Genomic DNA, 20,089 nt, shown 5'->3' with positions numbered 1-20,089 from the left:
GGGCACGAACCCGTGTCCCCTGCATCGGCAGGCGGACTCTCAACCACTGCACCACCAGGGAAGGCCGAGATATTCTTAATAATTGTAAAATATTGGTAGTTCGCTCACCCACTATAATTTTTTTAATTATTGAAATTTTTATTTAAGTCATATAATATCATAGGCCTAAATGCTTTACAGTGTGACCTAGAAGGTGTTCTAAGTGTTAGGTTCTTTAGATTTCTGAGGGAAAAGGGACAAGGAATGCATTTCCCCATACTTCTATGAGAAAAAGTTGATATCAACAAATATTCAGTAACTAATAGATGAATTTTTCATCTCTATTGTTTTTGTGCTAATTATAATTTCAGAATTTGTCTAAGAATTTGTCTGAAAAAGTACACCATGTGGTAAATTTCAGTCTCTAGGAATGAGCAGCTAGGACTCCATGATGGACTTCAAAGTGATTTGGAAGAGTTAATAATTACTGAACAGAGCCTAGACCAGGGATGGGAAAACACTGACCTGTCTTTAGCAGCCTTGGCACTCTCAAATCAACCTCTGAATCAATATACCTCACATTTTACAAAATCATTAAATACCCAAGATTCAGAGTATTATTGCTTACAATCTTTTTAAACATTAAATTCACCTACCTTCTAATTTAAGCCCAGGAAATTCAACACTCAATTCGATGAATACAACAAAGACTGAAAACTATATGCTTCTAGTCCACACTGTATCTAATCAAAATAGAAGGTATAAGGGGATGGTCAGAAGAGTAACAGAGAAAAGGAATGAAGGGAATTGGAAAGATACCAGAAGGAAAAGGAGATGAGTGAAGGAGGAAAATAGAAAAAGATGGATGGGCAATGAAAGACAAAACAGGAGAATATGGGAACTAACACTAAATAAATTATTATCTCCATGTCTGGCATTATGTTAAAGTCTTTATTTCATCAATGAGAGATGGTAAAGAACAAAATGAAAAGTAATAGGAATGTACACAAAGAAACGAGTTTAGTATAACTGACTGCTATTCAGAAGCTATACTTTTCTATTAATCATTCACCCAAACAGCACTTAATTATTGCTTATTGCATACTGGGTCACCTGCTGAAATGTTTACTAGTTAATTAGCCAATGTTCCCGTTCTTACACTGATATTCTCCTTACTACAAAGGTTACACCGTAAATAATAAATCCAGAATAGCCCACCAAGGTGGAAGTTGCAGCAGCAAGGACCTGAGCAATATCACCTTGAACCCAGAATAAAATCAAAGTTGAGGTTGAGGACTGGATCTGCCCATAACGACAGACAATCCCACCTTTGGTTTATGCTATGGACAGCTTCCCACAAAGAGTTGTGCATTCTTATTTGGTATGCAGAATAAAACTAAGAAGGAGATTCCAGCCTGGTGCATACCTAAAATAACACTCCTTGCCTTTGATAGCATCTTGAAGCGATTTTAGCACTGTGGAAACGAAAACCACAGCATTTTTCTCATGAGAATATCACTTCACCCATTTGCCACAATCATATACCAAAGTTGTTCCCAGTGTTCCAGCTATAAATGCTGCCTCTCCCACTACAGATACTGGAAAAACTAGTCAGTATGCTTGGGCAAATACTTTCCTGGCTGAATTCCAGGCAGAGCAGTAATATAGTGGCTATGGTACAGGAAATGTTTCATTTCTATGATCAATATAAGTGGATTGGGTCTATCCACAGACAAGAAAACTTAGGCCATTAACTAAGACGTTTTAAAACTTCTCAGTGTCAATTAGATTTTGCAACAGTTAGCTTAACTCAAACTCATTTTACATTATTAACTTAAAGAATGTTTTCAATATAGTAGTTTAAAATCAATTTTCCCAGAGCATTGGGAAAACATTCCACAATATTGGGCCTAAAATTCTTGGTTTCTCAATGGTGCTGCTATTGATATGTTGTCAAAAAGTCCTTCATTGTATGCAATTGCCCCTCATATTTCAAAACTAGTTGATGACATAGGATATACAAAGTAGATTTCAAAAGACCTAGTTTATTTCCAGGTCTGAACATGCACCAGGTGACTTTGGGCAAGTCATTCTAATAAGCCTTTGAATCTCCCTTTCCACATCTCTAAGTTGGGGGTGATAAGACCTGCCCTGTGTTTCTCTGGGTGCTGTTATAGGGATCAACTGAGATCATTCATGTAAAAAAATTGTTAATAATCAGTCTCAGATAAAAGAAAAAGAAAAATTCCAAACCAACTGATCCTTGGTTACTTAATTCCTATACAGATGATATCTTCAGGTATCTGTGGTTCTCATGATCATGCTCTAAAACGATTACTCCCAGTGAACTTTCCCTTAACAACAGGCCATGAAGGAGCTGGGATTGTGAAGAGTATTGGCGAAGGAATGAGCTCAGTGAAACCAGGCAGGAAATGGGCCACAAAAACCTTCACACCAACAGCCTGCCATTAAAATGCATTAACAAAACAACAAGGTCCTACTGTATAGCATGGGGAACTATATTCATTATCCTATGATAAACCATAATGGAAAATATTTTAAAAGAATGTCTTTATGTGTATAACTGAGTCACTTTGCTGTACAGCAGATTGGCACAGCATAGTAAATCAACTGTACTTCAATTAAAAAATACATAAAGTAAAATAAAATGCACTAACATATTTACAGGAGAATAAGTTGGTTTGACTCTAAATTCTTTTAAGTAATCACATATCATGATATTAAATGTATCCAGTGATTCCAAGAGCCACACAGTTTCTCTGCTGTCATTGCTAGCAATCCAAAGGGGCAGTGGTGAGCCAAGTATGCATTCACTGCCGAAAGAGAGTTGAGATAGGACTAGTGTACCTCTAAATAGATTAAAATCTCCTTAGGAGCAGGGACTGCTTCTTTTTTTTTTTTTTTTTCCAAATAGACAATAAAACTGTATTATAACGTTACACTTGCTAAGTGACTAGATCTTAATTGTTCCCAGACTAAAAGAAATTATAATTATATGACACAATAGAAGGGTTAGCTAATGCTATAATGGCAGTCATATTGCAATATAAATGTATCAAATTAATATAAACTTACATGCAATTTTGTATATCAAACATATCTCAATAAAAACTTTTCCTAATAAATTGTCAGCAGAAAGGGAAATTTCTAAAATCTGGCAAGTTAATTTATTCTGACATAGTTGCAAAAGAATTCAGTATTTCTTTTTTTATTGAAATATAGTTGATATACAATATTATGCTAGTTTCAGGTGTGTTACAGAGTAATTTGATATTTGCATACATTATGAAATGATCACCATGATAAGTCTAGTAACCATCTGTCCCCAACAAAGTTATTACAATATTATTGACCATATTCCTTATGTTGTATATCACAACCCCTTGGCTTATTTATTTCATAACTGGAGGTTTGTACCTCTTAATCCCCATCACCTATTTTGCCCCCTCACACCCTCCCCTCTGGCAACCACCTGAGTGTTCTCTGCATCTATGAGTCTGTTTTCATCTTGTTTGGTTTGGTTTGTGTTTTAGATCCCACATATAAGTGAGATGATGTGGTATTTGTCTTTCCCTGTATGACTTTTTTCACTTAGCATAATACCCTCTAGATCTATCCATGTTATTGCACATGGCAAGGTTTCATATTTTTATGGCTGAATAATATTCAATTGTGTGTATGCATGTATATATATGTGTATATATATATAGACACATATACATGTGTGTATGCATGTATACACACACACGTATATATATATATACACACACACATACACACACACACACACCACATCTTCTTTATCCATTTGTCTTTTTTTTTTTTTTTTTGTGGTATGCGGGCCTCTCACTGTTGTGGCCTCTCCCGTTGCGGAGCACAGGCTCCGAACGCACAGGCTCAGCAGCCATGGCTCACGGGCCCAGCCGCTCCACGGCAATGTGGGATCTTCCCGGACCGGGGCACGAACCCGTGTCCCCTGCATCGGCATGCAGATTCTCAACCACTGCGCCACCAGGGAAGCCCTATCCATTTGTCTTTTGATGGGCACTTAGGCTGCTTCCAAATCTTGGCTATTATAAATAATGCTACAATAAATATTGGTGTGCATCTATCTTTTTGAATTAGTTGTTTTGTTTTCTTTGGGCAAATACTCAGAAGTGAAATTGCTGGATCATATGGCAGTTCTATTTTTAATTTTTTGAGGAACCTCCATGTTGTTTTCCATAGTCTTCACATCTCCAAGAAGATAATGCAAATAGTAGTTAGTTAATTCCTCTCTAACTAAACAAATTCCAATGGAAGTTTTGTGGACAATGATGAGTATTTGAAGGGAAAAGATAAGAGAGCAGAATTTGAGATTCTCCTGAATTTGAGATCCAGTACCTTTGGGATTTTGAGGGCCAATGAAGGTAAGATGTTCCTTATCTAAACTTACAAGAGATTTTTAAAGCTATCTAAACTCTGCAAGAGGCCAAAGGGGATTATTTCTGTGTTATAAACATTTGTAAGGACCAATATACGGACAAGGCTGTAGACCTCTGACAAGGCTTTGTAAGGCTTTTTAAGTCTGTGATGACTGTGTTAATTTTCTTCTTAGACCCAACCCAGCCTGTCACTCTAGGGCCCAGGAGGGATAATGACTTGGTCCAAACATAATCAATATCCTCTCCAGAACTCTGCAACCTAAAAACCACCCTCTGTAGTAAGTGCCCCAGAAGTAGCCACTCTCTGCAGAGGGAAAGCTATTCCTTTTACTCTCTTGAAGTTAGCATATCTTGGACCTTAGCCCCACTAAAGAACACATGTCAGAGGCCTGCTGTGGGTCAGTGTGCCATCATGGGGTAGGTAGACTCAATGGAAAGGGCTCTGCTATTATCCAGCTGGGCCACTTCAGGCAGGTACAACCACTGTGGGATTTAAATCTTTCAATGAAAACAAAATGGTTAAAGTAGATGACATCTCTAAGGGTCATTCCTGGTTTTTTAGTCTATTTCCAGAGTAAAAGCAGACCTACAATTACCTATCCAGCAAGGAATAGCCCCATATTTCCATTACTTGCCCAAAAGAATAATGGGATTTCCGAAACCAGGTTATATGGTTTCTCCTTCAAAACAGCCATGGGCTATGTTATACTGGTTGTCATAATCCGTCTGCAGCAAGTTTTCAAACCATTCAATGAAATTTTTATATGAAATCTTAAAAATATAATAATATGGTGATATTATTGTATTTCAGTTCCAATAACATTTTAAACTAATGATCTTTTCTTTGTATATACAGGAGATAAAGTCCTCACACTCATTATTCCACAGTGTAGAGAATGCAGTGCCTGCTTGCACCCCAAGGGAAACTTCTGTGAGAAGCAAGAGTTAGTAGATTTGCCTGGCTTTTATTTATTTTGCCACTCTCTTATTAAATCGCTTATATTGTGCAAGCACTGACCTGGAGCTAAAGTGCTCATTTCTCTCTTTACAACTCCATGTGTCTGTGCTGGTGCCGGTGCCTGTGTCACTACAGGACAGCGTTCTACCTTCTTCTGGATTAATGCTGGATGGGACTAGCAGATTTACCTGCAAAGAAGAAAAGATCTATCACTCTTTCCACACAAACACATTCACTGTGACAGGCTATGGGGCCGCTGTTCACTCAGCCAAGGTGAGGAAAATAACTGTGTGAGTATGTCACAGTGATTTGCCTAGAAAACATCAAAACAAGACCAAAACAGTACAAATGTTTCAACTAGTGTATATAGTTCCGAAAGTCTCAATGGTCGTTTTTGTTTTCTTAATTATACATGTGTCCAGGTTTGATTCCTAACACAACATGCCTTGTGACTTTGTAGGTCACTCTCGGTTCTACCTGTGTGGTCTTTGGACTTGGATGAAATCAGCTCAGCCGTTGCCATGGGCTGTAAAGCCTCTGGTGCTTCTAGAATCATCGGGGTTGATATAAATGAGGAGAAATTTCCCCGGACAAGAGCATTAGGGGTCACTGATTGTCTCAACCCTCGAAACCTCAAGAAGCCCATCCAGGAGGTGGTCACGGAAATGACAGGCATTGGTGTTGACTTTGCTCTTGAGGCCATGGGACTCTCAGATACCATGATGTGTGGGCTTGGGTCACAGTGAGTATAGGCAGACCTCAGAGATATTGCAGGTTCAGTTCCAAACCACCACAGTAAAGTGAATATTGCAATAAAGTGAGTCAACTAATTTTTTGGTTTTCCAGTGCATATAAAAGTTATGTTTATACTATAGTCTATTAGTATGCAATAGCATTAAGTCTAGAAGAAACAATATACACACCTTAATTTAAAAATACTTTATTGCTAACATATGCTAATCATCTGAGCTTTCAGTGAATCATTATCTTTTTTCAATAGTAACATCAAAGATCACTGATCCCTTATCACAATAACAAATACAATAATAATGAAAATGTTTGAAATACTGCAATAATTACCAAATGTGACAAACACAAAGGAAGCAAATGCTGTTGGAAAAATAGCACTGACAGACTTTCTCAATGCACACAAACCTTCAATTTGTAAAAAACACAGTATCTGCAAAACGTGAAGCACAATAAAACGAGGTGTGCCTGTAGATGCTTAATGGGTGGGTACACATTTAGCATAAAACTCACCTGTGGAACCCAAATCTAAAAATGGAATGTAAATTCACTCTAAAACATTCATCTTAAAAATAAAAGCAATATATACTTAAAGATATGTCATTATAGTATACAAAGCTTAAACATGCAAAAGGCTACAATTCAAGTATTTCCTTTCCTGTATTCCTAGCGCTTTATTCACATACATGTTTTTATATTTAAGTATGAACATTATTTAATTCACATACGCTATTCATGTGTGTTCTCTATCAGAACCATTCATTTATTTGAAAAATGAGCTCCTATGCACCAGTGTGTTAAGTTCAGGGAGAATCAAATAGGCACCAGACTCTTCGATCAGAGAGGGTAGAGGAGAGAATGCAGGCATTCAATACACAACTTTAACACAGAACTGTGGAAAGAAACAGTTAAAAGAGGTCCTGCTAAGATCACATTTGTCCCAGAAGGCTGTGGGCATGCACTAAGGCTGCTCCCACTCAGGAGCAACCAGAGTGGGTACTTGAGAGCTACTAGTCACTGGGTGAACATGGGGAAGTCTTGAAAGCATTCCCCAAGATATATGCAGATTCATCAGCAAAGAATACAGGCCTTACTGGATCAAGAAGCTTGAGCACAACCTCTAATCAAGCACTAGTCAAATAGTAAGCCATGATGATCCAAGGGTAACTTTTAGGTTTTATTTTATTTAAAAATGAAACCAAAGGAAAAAGGTGAAAACCTGAAAATGACATCAGAGACTACACATTGGTGGAGAGTGGGGGAGAGGGAAATAGACTTCATAGAATTAGTCTATGTAAGCCACTAAACAAACTAACAAAAACAACATCAACAAGCCCCAATGGGAATGGAGGAGGAAGGGGAAACTAATCAGAATCCAGAGATGCTGCAATATATTATCAAAAATATCCAGTTTTGAGCAAAATATTATAAGACATAGAAAGAAACAGGAAAGTGTGATCCTTAAACAAGAAAAAGAAAAGACAATCAAAATTACACTTGAGAGGTCCCAGAGATTAGACTTAGCAGACAAATACTTCAGATCAGCTATTATAAATATATTCAAAAAACTAAAGAAAATCATATTGAAATAATTAAAAGAAAGTATGATGACAATGACTCATCAAAAAGTGAATATCAACAAAGTAGACATTTTTTTAAAAAAAGAACCAAATGGAGTTGAAAAGTATAATTGCCAAAATGAAAATTTCACTGGAGTGCTCACTGGAGTAGATTTGAGCTGGCAGAAGAAATCAGTAAACTTTAAGATAGATGGTTAGAGATTATACAATCTGAAGAACAAAAAGAAAAATGAATGAAGAAAAACAAAGAGACCCTCAGAGACCTGTGGTATGCTATCAAGCATATCAACATATACATAATGGGTGTCTCAGAAGAAGAGAGAGAAAAGGAAGCAAAAAAAATATTGAAAGAATTAACTGCTGAAAACATTACCAAATATGCTGAAAAACATTAATCTATATATCCAAGAAGCTCAATGAATTTCAAGTATGATAAATGCAGAGATCCACACCTAGACATATCATAGCCGAAGTCTATGTTCAAGGACAAAGATAAAGAGAAAATCTTGAAAGAAATATGAGAAAAATGACACATCACATAAAAAGGAACCCCAATAAGACTAACAGTATCAGAAACAATGAATTCCAGAGGGCAGTATTTAAAGTACTTAAAGAAAAAAACTGCCAGCCAAAAATCCAACTAAACTATCTTTCAAACGTGAAGGTGAAATACATTCATAGATTTTTTTTTAATAGATTTTATTTATTTATTGGCTGTGTTGAGTCTTCCGTTGCTGTGCACAAGCTTTCTCTAGTTGTGGCGAGCGGGGGCTACTCTTTGTTGTGGTGTGAGGGCTTCCCATTGTGGTGGCTTCTCTTGTTGCGGAGCACAGGCTCTAGGCACACAGGCTTCAGTAGTTGTGGCTCGTGGGCTCTAGAGCGCAGGCTCAGTAGTTGTGGCACACGGGCTTAGTTGCTCTGCAGCATGTGGGATCTTCCCAGACCAGGGCTTGAACCCGTGGTCCCCTGCGTTGGCAGGCGGATTGTTAACCACCGTGCCACCAGGGAAGCCCCCATTCATAGATTTTTTTAAAAGACTTAGTTAATGTGTTGCTCACAGGCCTGACTTACAAGAAATACTCAAGGAAGGTCTTCAGGCTGAATTACAAGGAGTAATAATATTTCTTGAATGAAAAATTTGAAGTGCAAATTTTTACTTCCTACATGAAATATTTCACTGAATCTAAATTACAAATGTCTTTTGAAAAATATTTATTTATTTATTTATTTATTTATTTGGCGGTTCTGTGTCTTAGTTGTGGCATGCGGGTTGCAGCATGTGAACTCTTAGTTGCAGCATGTGGGATCTAAAAAAGTATGTATGATTAAGAGCTTTTTTTCTACATATGCACACGTACACACACATACACGTGCACATGATAATCCTTTAAATTGTCTGAAGGAGGAATTATTCTAACAATTATTTTAACAATGAACATATGTCTTAGATATTTTGTGCCCCTTTTATGTATGAAGAAATAGAAGCTTTGGCAAATTAATTATCTTATCTTCAGTTGATTTAGCAACTTAATGGCAGAGTTAGGATTAAAACACAGGCTTCCTTACCTCAAATTCTGGGCTCTTAATCAATACTATAATATCTCAAAATGAGTACTAATTCTAGCATTAACACTAGAGTATTAATTTATTCTTTCAACAAATATTAATTAAGCACATAATAGGTACAACACTCTGCTAAGCTACTGGGATAGAACACTAGCCAAAATAGATAAGCTTCATACCACAGATACTGCTGTCATTCTTAGACTTAGCTCGCTATTACTTTTGAACTTCAATGTTATTAGAGACAAATTCTTAATTTTTATTTTGAAGGTCCATTTGCATTAAAATTGATCTGTTTCTATTCTAACGCAAAAGGATAATTAACTTAAAAAATAATAACTATCATTACAACTGATAATATCTAGTATAAACAATTTCCTGTCAATAAATGTGGTATTTATCGCATTCTATGCCTCCACCCAAGCTGATAATCACTTTCTTTGATATTCTTTCCTTAGGACAGAAAGTCTTAATGTTCCCTCTTCCAGAGACTGTGGCTCCTGCGGGTGCCTCAAGAGCAATTTATGCTTGAAGGAAAGTTAGCTCCAATTCCCTTGACCTCCTTTCATCTAATTTGCTTTCACTGGTGCACGTATCGACTGGGAGCTAAAATCCTATATTTCTCTCCTTGTCACTTTATATACCTGTGAAGCAGTATTCTTTCTCCAAATGGATTAATGTTAGATGGAACCAGCAGATTTACCTGCAGAGGAAGGCAGATTTATCATCTTTATGGCACTAGCACGTTCACTGAATAACGTTTCACTGTTAGCGTGAAACTGCAGTGGGTAAAATTGATGCTGCTACTCCCCAGGATAAAGTCTGTATCATAAGCTGTGAGGTGCCTACAGGCTTTGGACTTATGTTTAACACTGCAAAGGGAAGAATATACTTTTGTGTTGTCTTTCCATGACTCTATCAACATTCAGGGAGCCATGCAGTCAGAGAGCTTCTCCCACTGGAGATAAAACTAAAGTGACTTTTTTCTTTTCTATTTCACACAGGAGCATCAGCTTTGAATGACTAATAGAAGTTTATCTTCTAAACCTGTAGGTCACCCCCCCCTCTACCTACATGGTCTTTGGACTTGGAGGAATCTACTCAGCCATTGTTATGGCATGCAAAGCCTTATTGCTTCTGGGATCATCAGAGTTGACATCAATGAGGAGATATTTCCCCGGGCAAGACCATTAGGGGGTCACTGATTTTCTCAACCCTCAGAACTTCAAGAAGCCCATCCAGCAGGTAGTGGTGGAAATGATGGGCTCTGGGGTCAACTTTGCCTTTGAGGCCATCAGACTCAGCGATACTAGGGTATGTGGTCTTGGGGCAGAGTGATGGTCAGCTGCCTGACAACGTGTAGGTACACGTTAAATTAACTTTATGAAGATATAATATTACTATAATTTTTAACCAGTCTTTTTGAGGACATCTTCTGTGCCTTGCACTATGCCAAGATATTTACATACTTTATCCCATTTAATCTTAACATCATTTTATGAATTAAATACTAACATCCTCACTTTAAAGACTGAAAAACTTAATTGTAATTAATTGCCTAAGCTCTCACAGGGGGTGTACCATATGTTCTACTCTATATTATTTTTCTCATATAGCTACCTGGAAAATATGTTTTAGGATTGTGAGTAGAAGAGGTGTGATTTGGGGCCACTGAGATGCTCATCAGTCTATTTCTGAAATTAGGTCATGGTTTTGGAGTCACGCCATCGGAGCTATGGAGTACACATGATAATTGGAGTAGCTCTGTCAAATGCACAACTCTCCTTTGACCCAGTGCTGATTTGCTCTGGGAGAACCATAAAAGGTGATGTCATGGGAGGTAGGTCTCTGACTTCACATCGTCTTTTCCAGAAATCTGGATACCTTGCATTCTCCTTGGCAAGAAATGGAGGGGTGAAAAGGTAGGAAAAATATTCCTCCATGAAAGGAAATAGAAGACAATGTGTTAAAATAGAGAAGCATAACTTTACCTTCCCCACAGGTATTTCTTACCTGTCCTGCGGAAACAAAAATAGATTAATATCCTGACATTATTAATAACATATAGAACAGTCACATTTCAGTGTTCTCATTGGCACCCAGACATTCCATAATTGGGAAGTCATCTTACGTCTCTGGGCCACTCTCCAGCAAAGGATAAGACCAGAAGACAAGCTCACTGTATTGACCTGCAATCCTCACCTTAACTGTCACCCTAATTTGCTATTTAAGAACAAAACAGACAATTCTAATGTGTTGTGTTATTTGAATTTCTCTTCTCCAAACAACACCTCCAAATCTCTCTCTCACCACCCCTCACACCCACAGCCAGACCAGCTCTGTACAAGAGAATTTTCTGCGATGATGAAAATGTTCTATAGCTTACTGTCCAACTCATTAACCACAAGCCATATATAGCTATTGAACAATTGAAGTATGGCTAGTGCAGCTGGAAAACTCACTTTTTAATTATACTTAATTTCACGTAATTTAAATTTCAATAGGCACATATACCTAGCGGCACAGTTGAGAGTATCTTGTTCTCTGGTTTTTGCTCAGATGCTTAGATAAGATTAATTTGAGGAAACTATGGCATAAAGCTTAAACACATGGGCTTTGCTTTCAGATCACTTACTAGACATGCGACCTTAGCAAGTTTTGTTTTCTTTTTTTAACGTCTTTATTGGAGTATAATTGCTTTACAATGGTGTGTTAGTTTCTGCTTTATAACAAGGTGAATCAGCTATACATATACATATATCCCCATATCTCCTCCCGTCTCCCTCCCAACCTCCCTATCCCACCCCTCTAGGTGGACACAAAGCACCGAGCTGATCTCCCTGTGCTATGCGGCTGCTTCCCACTAGCTATCTATTTTACATTTGGTAGTGTATATGTAAGTCCATGCCACTCTCTCACTTCGTCCCAGCTTACCCTTCCCCCTCCCCGTGTCCTCAAGTCCATTCTCTACGTCTGTGTCTTTATTCCTGTCCTGCCCCTAGGTTCTTCATAACCATTTTTTTTAGCAAGTTTTTTAAACTCCTTAACTGCCAGTCCCATCATCTGAAAAATAGGGTAAATATAGTAGTTCTTTTCTTACCTAGTGTAGTGAGAACTAAAGGAGAAAATGCAGGTAAAGCACTTGGCAAACAAGCTGACACGTTAGGCACAAAATTAACGTTTAATTGTAGCAGAAACAATAATGATAACAGTAGCTTAATGGCCCAGACAAAAGTTGAGGAGGAAGGCACATATATTGCAAAAGATAAGTGAAGGATTTCTTGCTGTTTTAAGATATCTGGGTGCTCTTTTATTTCTTCATTGGTGCGGTTTTCCATGAGTTGATTAAATGTAAATAAAATTGTTTAAGTACTTCAATGTCAAATACTAAAGAAAACTTTACCATTGACCAACCTCCAATCATGAAAGTTTCTTTTACCAGAAACTCTAGATGTCTGAATTTCCAATTTGAATAAAAACCCAATTTAAAAATTAAACCATTTCAAAAGTGATGAGGCTGGTGCTTGGAATGACTAAGTATAACTGACACTGATATTTCTTCTCAGCGCTAACCCTTCATTGAAGGAATTTATTCACATTTTCTAACATTCCTCACGTTATCTGCCATGTCTCCATCCTCTCTCACTATATGCAACACGCTGAAGAAAATCACCCTTAATAAGATTCTTGTTTTGGATGGAAAAATCTGTGATGGGTTTTTCCTATCGTTCAATTCCATGCTGACAAGTTTCTAAGTTACTCAAAATCTTGCATAACAATTACATAATATTCAAATATTTTAGTAAAAATTGTCCTATTAGGCAACATAAAATATTTGAGGCCAAGGCTCTGATAAAGTGTACTAGCCGTCTTTTATAAAAAGAAGTCAACCTTTTTTTTTTTTTACCATATCCTAACATTTCAAAATAGCCTTAAATGCAATTTTACATAACATTTATCAAGAACATAATGTTGTAGAAACACAACCCTGCTAGGAATATAAAGACCTGGGTTCTAGGTTCAGCACTTCCACTTTCTACATGTGCATCAGTGTCTTAAAATGTACCCAGGATTTGATTTAGTCAGATACGGTACGACGACAGACACAGAGACAACTGCCTTGAAAGAAGAGTTTATTGCCCACAGCTCCCCCAAAAGAAGGGAGCATGCCACGCCATGCAGGGCCATATGGGGAAGCCCAGGGTCAGTCAGGAGGCAGAAAGAGCGAAGGAAAAGCATGGGCCAGGGCCTTTATTGTGGATTTCAGGAAAAGGAACAGGCAAGGTGGGGTAGGCAAGCTAAGTGAGTTTCAATGGGTTCAGGGCCATAGGCGTGGTCCCACTTACCTGGTAACTGGCCCTGGGGTGATTTAGGGCAGGAGGATAGTGTCCCAGAATGTTGGCACCAACAAAAGGAGGTGGATGGGGGATATGGACTGAGATTGGTTGGCCTGCATATCAAAGATGTACTGAAGCAAGCTGTTTGCTATCTCTGGAAATTAGCTAACCCTGGGAGAGGCAGTCCCTCGCTGGGTCCACAAGGTCCCAAGATATCAAAGTATTCTAAAATATATTTTTAAAAAAGAAAAACATAATAAATACAATCAGTAAAAAATATTTAACCTCTCCGAACATCAGTCCCCTCAAAGTTAGAAAAATAGGGAAAATAATACCTGCTTCTGCCTTACTCACTGTGATCAAATAGTAAATGAGATCTAGGCAGGATGCCGCCAGCATCTTCTGCAACTATTCTACTACGTTACTCTCAAAACATTATTAAAGTACAGAATTTTATTTCTGAGGTTGAAATGTTAGGTTTGTGAAGGAGATATATCTAGAGCCTCAGAGAGGCTTGGTACATGGTAACTCAAATCATACCAGCTGGAGGGTAAGCTGTTATAAGAAATCACTGGTGCCCTGAGCACAAAGGAGAGCTGTGGGCTGATGGTCTGCGATCATGGCAGTACTGGATCCACTCCAACAGTCCACTATAGCCCATGTAGGGCTCAGCTACCATATTGGTAATCTTAGCACTACTGAGCAGTAACTGGATTCTGCTATGAATTAAATTACCTTGCTTTTGATGATTAGGAAAGGAGTCAAAAAGTAAATGGTTTACTATCCCCCATGAATGCTTTTGCCAATTTTCTACATAAACAGTTCATCTGATTCTTTGTTTAGTTTTGATTTTTTTTTCCCAAGTCTTGTTATTATTGACCTCTCCTTCTACAGAGTTTAAAACCAGACTCTATTCCTAAACTGGTAACTGACTACTTGTAAAAAAAATTAACATAGATCTACTTATAACCCATAAGTTGCCTTTATTTATTTATTTATTTTTGGCTGCGCTGGGTCTTCGTTGCTGTGCGCGGGCTTTCTCTAGTTGCCGCGAGCGGGGACTACTCTTCGTTGTGGTGTGCGGGCTTCTCATTGCGGTGGCTTCTCTTGTTGCGGAGCACGGGCTCTAGGTGCACGGGCTCAGTAGTTGTGGCGTGCAGGCTCAGGAGCTGTGGCTCGTGGGCTCTAGAGCGCAGGCTCAGTAGTTGTGGTACACGGGCTTAGTTGCTCCGCGGCATGTGGGATCTTCCCGGACCAGGGCTTGAACCTGTGTCTCTTGCATTGGCAGGCGGATTCTCAACCACTGCGCCACCAGGGAAGTCCCCCCATAAGTTGCCTTTTGAAAGAAATCAATAAGGCATTTGAATTGCTCCAAGATGGAAATTGGTATTTGTGTGTATGTGTGTTTGTGTAATGTGAGATATCTTATGCATATGACTCTCACACCCCAAGATTTTATGAGAAGTGAGAGGTCTCAGATCAAGTAGAAAAGAGGGTGGCTGTGGGAAACCATTTAGAGAATGGCAATAAAAGAGCTTTAAGTCAGTTTTTTTTTTTTTTTGCGGTAAGCGGGCCTCTCACTGTTGTGGCCTCTCCCGTTGCGGAGCACAGGCTCCGGACGCGCAGGCTCAGCGGCCATGGCTCACAGGCGCAGCCGCTCTGCGGCATGCGGGATCCTCCCGGACCGGGGCACGAAACCGTGTCCCCTGCATCGGCATGCAGATTCTCAACCACTGCGCCACCAGGGAAGCCCTTTAAGTCAGTTTTGAAGAGCCCTTTAAGCAGTCACTGTGTGACCCCAGATGGCTACCTTTGCCCATGTCATCACTGTCCTCATCTATAAAATGGGGATAATGCTGCCTCTTTTCTTGAGAAACAGGTATGAAGGTCAAATGTGAAAATAAAAGGAAAGACCAATGAAAGAAAAAAATACTACAAAATTATAATAAAATTTTCATTGTGATTTGTTTGAGTACTGATATATATGACCAATAAATTAAATTTAATTGGTAATTAAATTATAGTACAACTTAATTAGCAACCAACTATAACACAATTTTGAAATGACCTAACTTCCTCCAGAAAATTATTTATTTATTTACAAGGTACAATTTGTGCTGCTTTTATGGGTTTATTTTCAATCAACAGTTTACTGTTTGATATTTCAGAAATATTTCTCTTCAGCATACATTCATTAAACATTTAATAACAACATTGTGCTAGACACACTGGAAAAGCAGAGTTGAATGAAATCCAGAAGACTACAGATTCAAGGCATAGAGACCTCACTTCTGACTGGAAGACTGGGGAAGACCTCGGGGAGCAGGTCAGCCCTAAGCTGAGCCTTGGGAGCTTATAGAACTACAACATGAACAACAGGGTAAAAGACATTGTAGAAATTGGAACTGTGTGTAAGAACCCATAAAAGAGAGAACAAAACTTGCATATGGTAAGCAGCAAACAATTCCATTTGCAAGGGCCAGACTGTGTTTGTGTAGAGTACTGAGTGAGTTTAAAGGTCTTGATTGCAAAATATTTTCTATGTAAACAAGTAAGAGTGCAAGAATCTTTACATCTAAAGAGAACTGGGTTTTCCTAGGATATTATCTTGCATTTCCTGGGCCTTACTATATGATATTGCTATGCAGTCCCACCTAGTAGTGATTGACATAAATCAACAATAAATTTGGTTGAAATTATTAAAGTGCACTTTGTAGCTTGACTGAAATCAGTCAAGCTACAAAGCATCTCAAAAATACAAGTGTTGGAGTGTTTGACCTTGAAGCTACTTTCTAGCTCTATGAGTCCGCCCATGCTTCTATGTATATTGAGTTCAGAGCTTATGAGACTATGGTTATGGGTTCTGAAACAATGTGACCCAAATACTTTTTATAGAACTCTGAAACTGACCCTTAAGTAGCTCTCCTTTAAAAATCTTCAGCTAAATATTTCACTCCTATCTCCCGGCAGTATTTAAATAAATGTATCCTATTTTGTCACCAGCACTAAGAGAGTACCAAAATCCATCCATCACTAGCCTAGAAAAACAATAGACAGTTCCCACATTATTGACTGTGGATTGAAGCTTCACATTCATAGGAAAAGATAAGCATGCTGAGAATTTAGAACTTAGATTCTTCCCCATTGAAGCATGAGGTAAACGCAATGTTTAATACAATGGTGTATGTGAGAAAATCTGCACTGAAAATTAAATAACACACAGATTTTCAGGCATTTTAAATTTAGTGTTCTCAAAATATTTAAAGACCATGATAACCAAATCGTGGGTGAAAATGCAAAAGGTGAATCTAATTTCCTGAGGAGATGAGGTAGGCATTGATGCTAATTTGATGGAGAACATGCATTTATTGCTAAATGGCCACTTTTGCAGTTTACAAGCACATAAAAAGATCAGAAAAGTTGCCACTTCTGCTCTTCACATTTACTATGACTAACAGGTAGTGACTATAAATAAGCCCCAGATATTAATTTAATATAGTCACCTTCCCTACCTTGAAACCTAATTTCAGAATTTGACCCTAGAAACAGGCAGTTTTTTCCAACTTATTCACAAAGTCCTCAAGCAATTTACGTTACTGAATTGGAATAAGAGGAAATGTTACTTCTCTTTAAATTTACTTTATTGGAATTGGCTTGATAATTATCTATGATTTAGCAACATTAGACTTTGGTACCAAAGGTTAAAATAAATAACATTACTCTCTGTAATATTAACAGTGTATGTAGTAATAGAACAAAATAGTATGTAGTAATAGAACAAAACGGAGTGCAAAGAAACTGAGATGAACTTTCATGAGAAAAATAAAATGCAGACCAAGCTTCTGGGTTTTATACAGACTCCTGGGATAGAATATTATTAACCCTTCCCAACCCCACTAACAGAAGCCATTTGTAGAAACCTTTCTGCAAAGGGACTTATTGAACTTAGCTTTGATAGGGTGTGGGCAGATGTAATTTCTGAGGTCATTTGGCTGTCACCTTCATTTTATGGGGAAGAAAATCAAGACCCAGGGAAGTGCAGTGTAGTGACTTACCAGGATCACATAGCCAATTACCAGCTGAGTAAATTTTGTATTCTTACCACTCCTTTCTCTACATGAATCTTCCATGTTACTCTCACATCTTTCATTTCACTCCTTGCGCACAGTGCCTCAATTACACTGAGCTTCTTTCAGTCTTCTCCCAGTCCCTGCCCCTCAAAAGATACCAGGCCCCCTTGTCTCTGAGCCTTTACACATGTAGTTCCTTGTTCTGAAACCCATCCATGCCCAAACCCCATCCCCACCAAACTCCATGTTCCTTAACTCCCAGCCATTGTCCAAATCACATTATAGCAGGGCCCTCGAGCTCCCAGAAATCTAGGTTACATATACTTCCTCTCTGTTCCTATTGCACCCTCTACTCCCCCCATTATAACATGTCAAACACTATATTGTAATTGTCTGATTAACTATTTGTTTGCACTATTAGACTGTGAACTCTTTGAATATCACATTCATCATCATTACCGCAGCATCAAATGCAATGCCTGAAATATGGGATTGGCTCAGTAAAAAAAAAAAAGCTGAATAAATAAGAACATGTGTTAATGAGACAAGGTACTACAAATGCATTTAGAACAGTGGAATTCGAATACTGCACACATCTAGGGTACCTGCCACTATACAATGTATAATGCTTATTATTCTTCCTAACAGAGAACTGTTTTACAGCTATTCAAGGTGGTTGTGTAGCACCACAGGAGATGAGGGATGAAGCTAAGAAGCTGACATTTGAAGTGGAATACTATGATGATTCTCATGTAGCCATTCACAATTAGAAAACAGATGCTGTGGGAATCCTCCCTTTCCCATCATACCAGCTCATGGGCAGCTACAAGGTGATTAAACGTCATGGAGTGAACGGTAAAAAATCAGATTTGTAGTTACTAGAGGTAGGGGTTGGGGGCGGGGGGTGGGTTAGTTGAAGGTAGTCAAAAGGTACAAACTTCCAGTTATAAGATAAATAAGTACTAGGGATATAATGCACACATGATAAATATAATTAAAACCGCTGTACATTATATATGAAAGATGTTAAAAGAGTAAATCCTAGGTGGCGGAGTCAAGATGGCAGTGTGGGAAGACTCGGAGTTTGCAGCTCCCCACGACTAGGGCTCCTGCAGGATGTGGATGGGGGACCTCAACACCCTAGGAAACGGGAGGAACCCCAAAGCAAACCGGTAGGATGTGTGGGGACTGAGCTGGGGAGGAGAAGTGGAAGCCGAACAGGACTGGCGCCCCTGAGGGGTGTGGCTGAGAGGGGTGAGGGGTTCCCATGCCTGGAGGGATGCTCGGGGGCTCAGATCGTGGGGTGTGTGCCCAGCGTATCCCCTGCCCAATCGGCCGGGGATGTCTGCGGGCTCTCGGGCAGGGTCCTACGCCCTGTGAGGCCCCCTCCAGGCCGCACTGGTCTTGGGGGCATGGGAGGGAGGCTGGGGGAGAACAGGAGAGGCAGGAGGGAGGGGTCCTCCAGGACCAGAGGAGCAGGGGAAGGAGTAGAGGGCACTGGCACCACCCACTAGAGCCCGGGAAACCTACTGAGCTCCCAGGCCAGTCCCCCGCCCTCCAAAGCCCCCTCCAGGCTGCGTGGGTCCTGGGGGCATAGGAGGGAGGCTGGGCGGGGGGTGGAGTACGAGAGGCAGGCAAGAGGGGCCCTCCAGGACTGGAGGAGCAGGAGAGGAGTGGAGCATGTTTGCCTCACCCACTCGAGCCCGGGAAAACTGCTGAGCTCCCTGGTGGGGTCCCCCGTCCTCTGAGACCAGAGGTGGGAGGCACGGCTGGGCCCCTTCTGTTCCACTGAGCCGAGGCCCCACACCCCATACCCCCAGGGCCTTTTCCAGCCCTGTGGGTCCTAAGCAGAGGCCCCGCAAACCACCCAAACCCCACCCCTGCTTAGGTCCCGCCCTCCACAGCCAAGACCTTTCCACCTTTTTTTTTTCTCCTCTTTTTTACTATTGTGGTTCTGTTTTACCTTCTGGTTGTTGTTTCATCTATATATATTTTTTTTCTTTCTAACATATCCGTTTTTTCCTAGTTTAATCTTATTTTTTACTTTGTTATTGTTCTCTTTTTTTTTTTTTTTTTTTTTGCCACCCTGTGCAGCTTGCGGGATATTGGTTCATGAGCCGGGGGTCGGCTGAAGCTCCTGTGGTGGGAGCTCCAAGTCCAAACCACTGGACTAACAGAGAACCTCAGACTCCTGGAAATATTCATCAGAGTGAGGTCTTCTGGAGGTCCTCATCTCAGCACCAAGGCCCAGCTCTACCCAACAGCCTACAAACTCGTGTTGGAAGCCTCAGGCCAAAAAACCAGTAAGACAGGAACACAATTTCACTCATTAAAAAAAAAAAAGAGAGATGGCAAAAAACTATGTCACAGATGAAGGAGCAAGGTAAAAACCTACAAGACCAAATAAATG

The 20,089-nt window shown here is 39.4% G+C and overlaps 2 protein-coding genes across 2 annotated transcripts in view; one reads left to right on the top strand and one right to left on the bottom strand.

Annotated features, from left to right (window-relative positions):
• The window catches only part of LOC102987630 (alcohol dehydrogenase 1-like), a 19,627-nt gene extending 1,178 nt beyond the window's left edge, over nucleotides 1-18,449 (top strand). The window contains 13 exon segments of the mRNA XM_055085776.1: nucleotides 2,266-2,404; nucleotides 5,281-5,380; nucleotides 5,523-5,655; nucleotides 5,843-5,881; nucleotides 5,883-6,124; nucleotides 9,928-10,040; nucleotides 10,043-10,170; nucleotides 10,326-10,401; nucleotides 10,404-10,465; nucleotides 10,467-10,586; nucleotides 10,977-11,112; nucleotides 13,343-13,561; nucleotides 18,328-18,449. Of these exon segments, the coding sequence (XP_054941751.1) occupies nucleotides 2,266-2,404; nucleotides 5,281-5,380; nucleotides 5,523-5,655; nucleotides 5,843-5,881; nucleotides 5,883-6,124; nucleotides 9,928-10,040; nucleotides 10,043-10,170; nucleotides 10,326-10,401; nucleotides 10,404-10,465; nucleotides 10,467-10,586; nucleotides 10,977-11,112; nucleotides 13,343-13,561; nucleotides 18,328-18,449 (1,629 nt within the window).
• C7H4orf17 (chromosome 7 C4orf17 homolog) overlaps nucleotides 1-20,089 on the bottom strand; it is a 304,067-nt gene that overhangs the window by 184,596 nt on the left and 99,382 nt on the right. The window contains 1 exon segment of the mRNA XM_055085866.1: nucleotides 5,443-5,570. The gene's annotated coding sequence lies outside the window, so the exon portion shown is untranslated.

The sequence above is a fragment of the Physeter macrocephalus genome, chromosome 7, assembly GCF_002837175.3.
Source record: "Physeter macrocephalus isolate SW-GA chromosome 7, ASM283717v5, whole genome shotgun sequence".
NCBI lineage: Eukaryota > Metazoa > Chordata > Mammalia > Artiodactyla > Physeteridae > Physeter > Physeter macrocephalus.
Note: the sequence above shows the minus strand (reverse complement) of the source record. Positions and strands in the feature narration are given on the sequence as shown.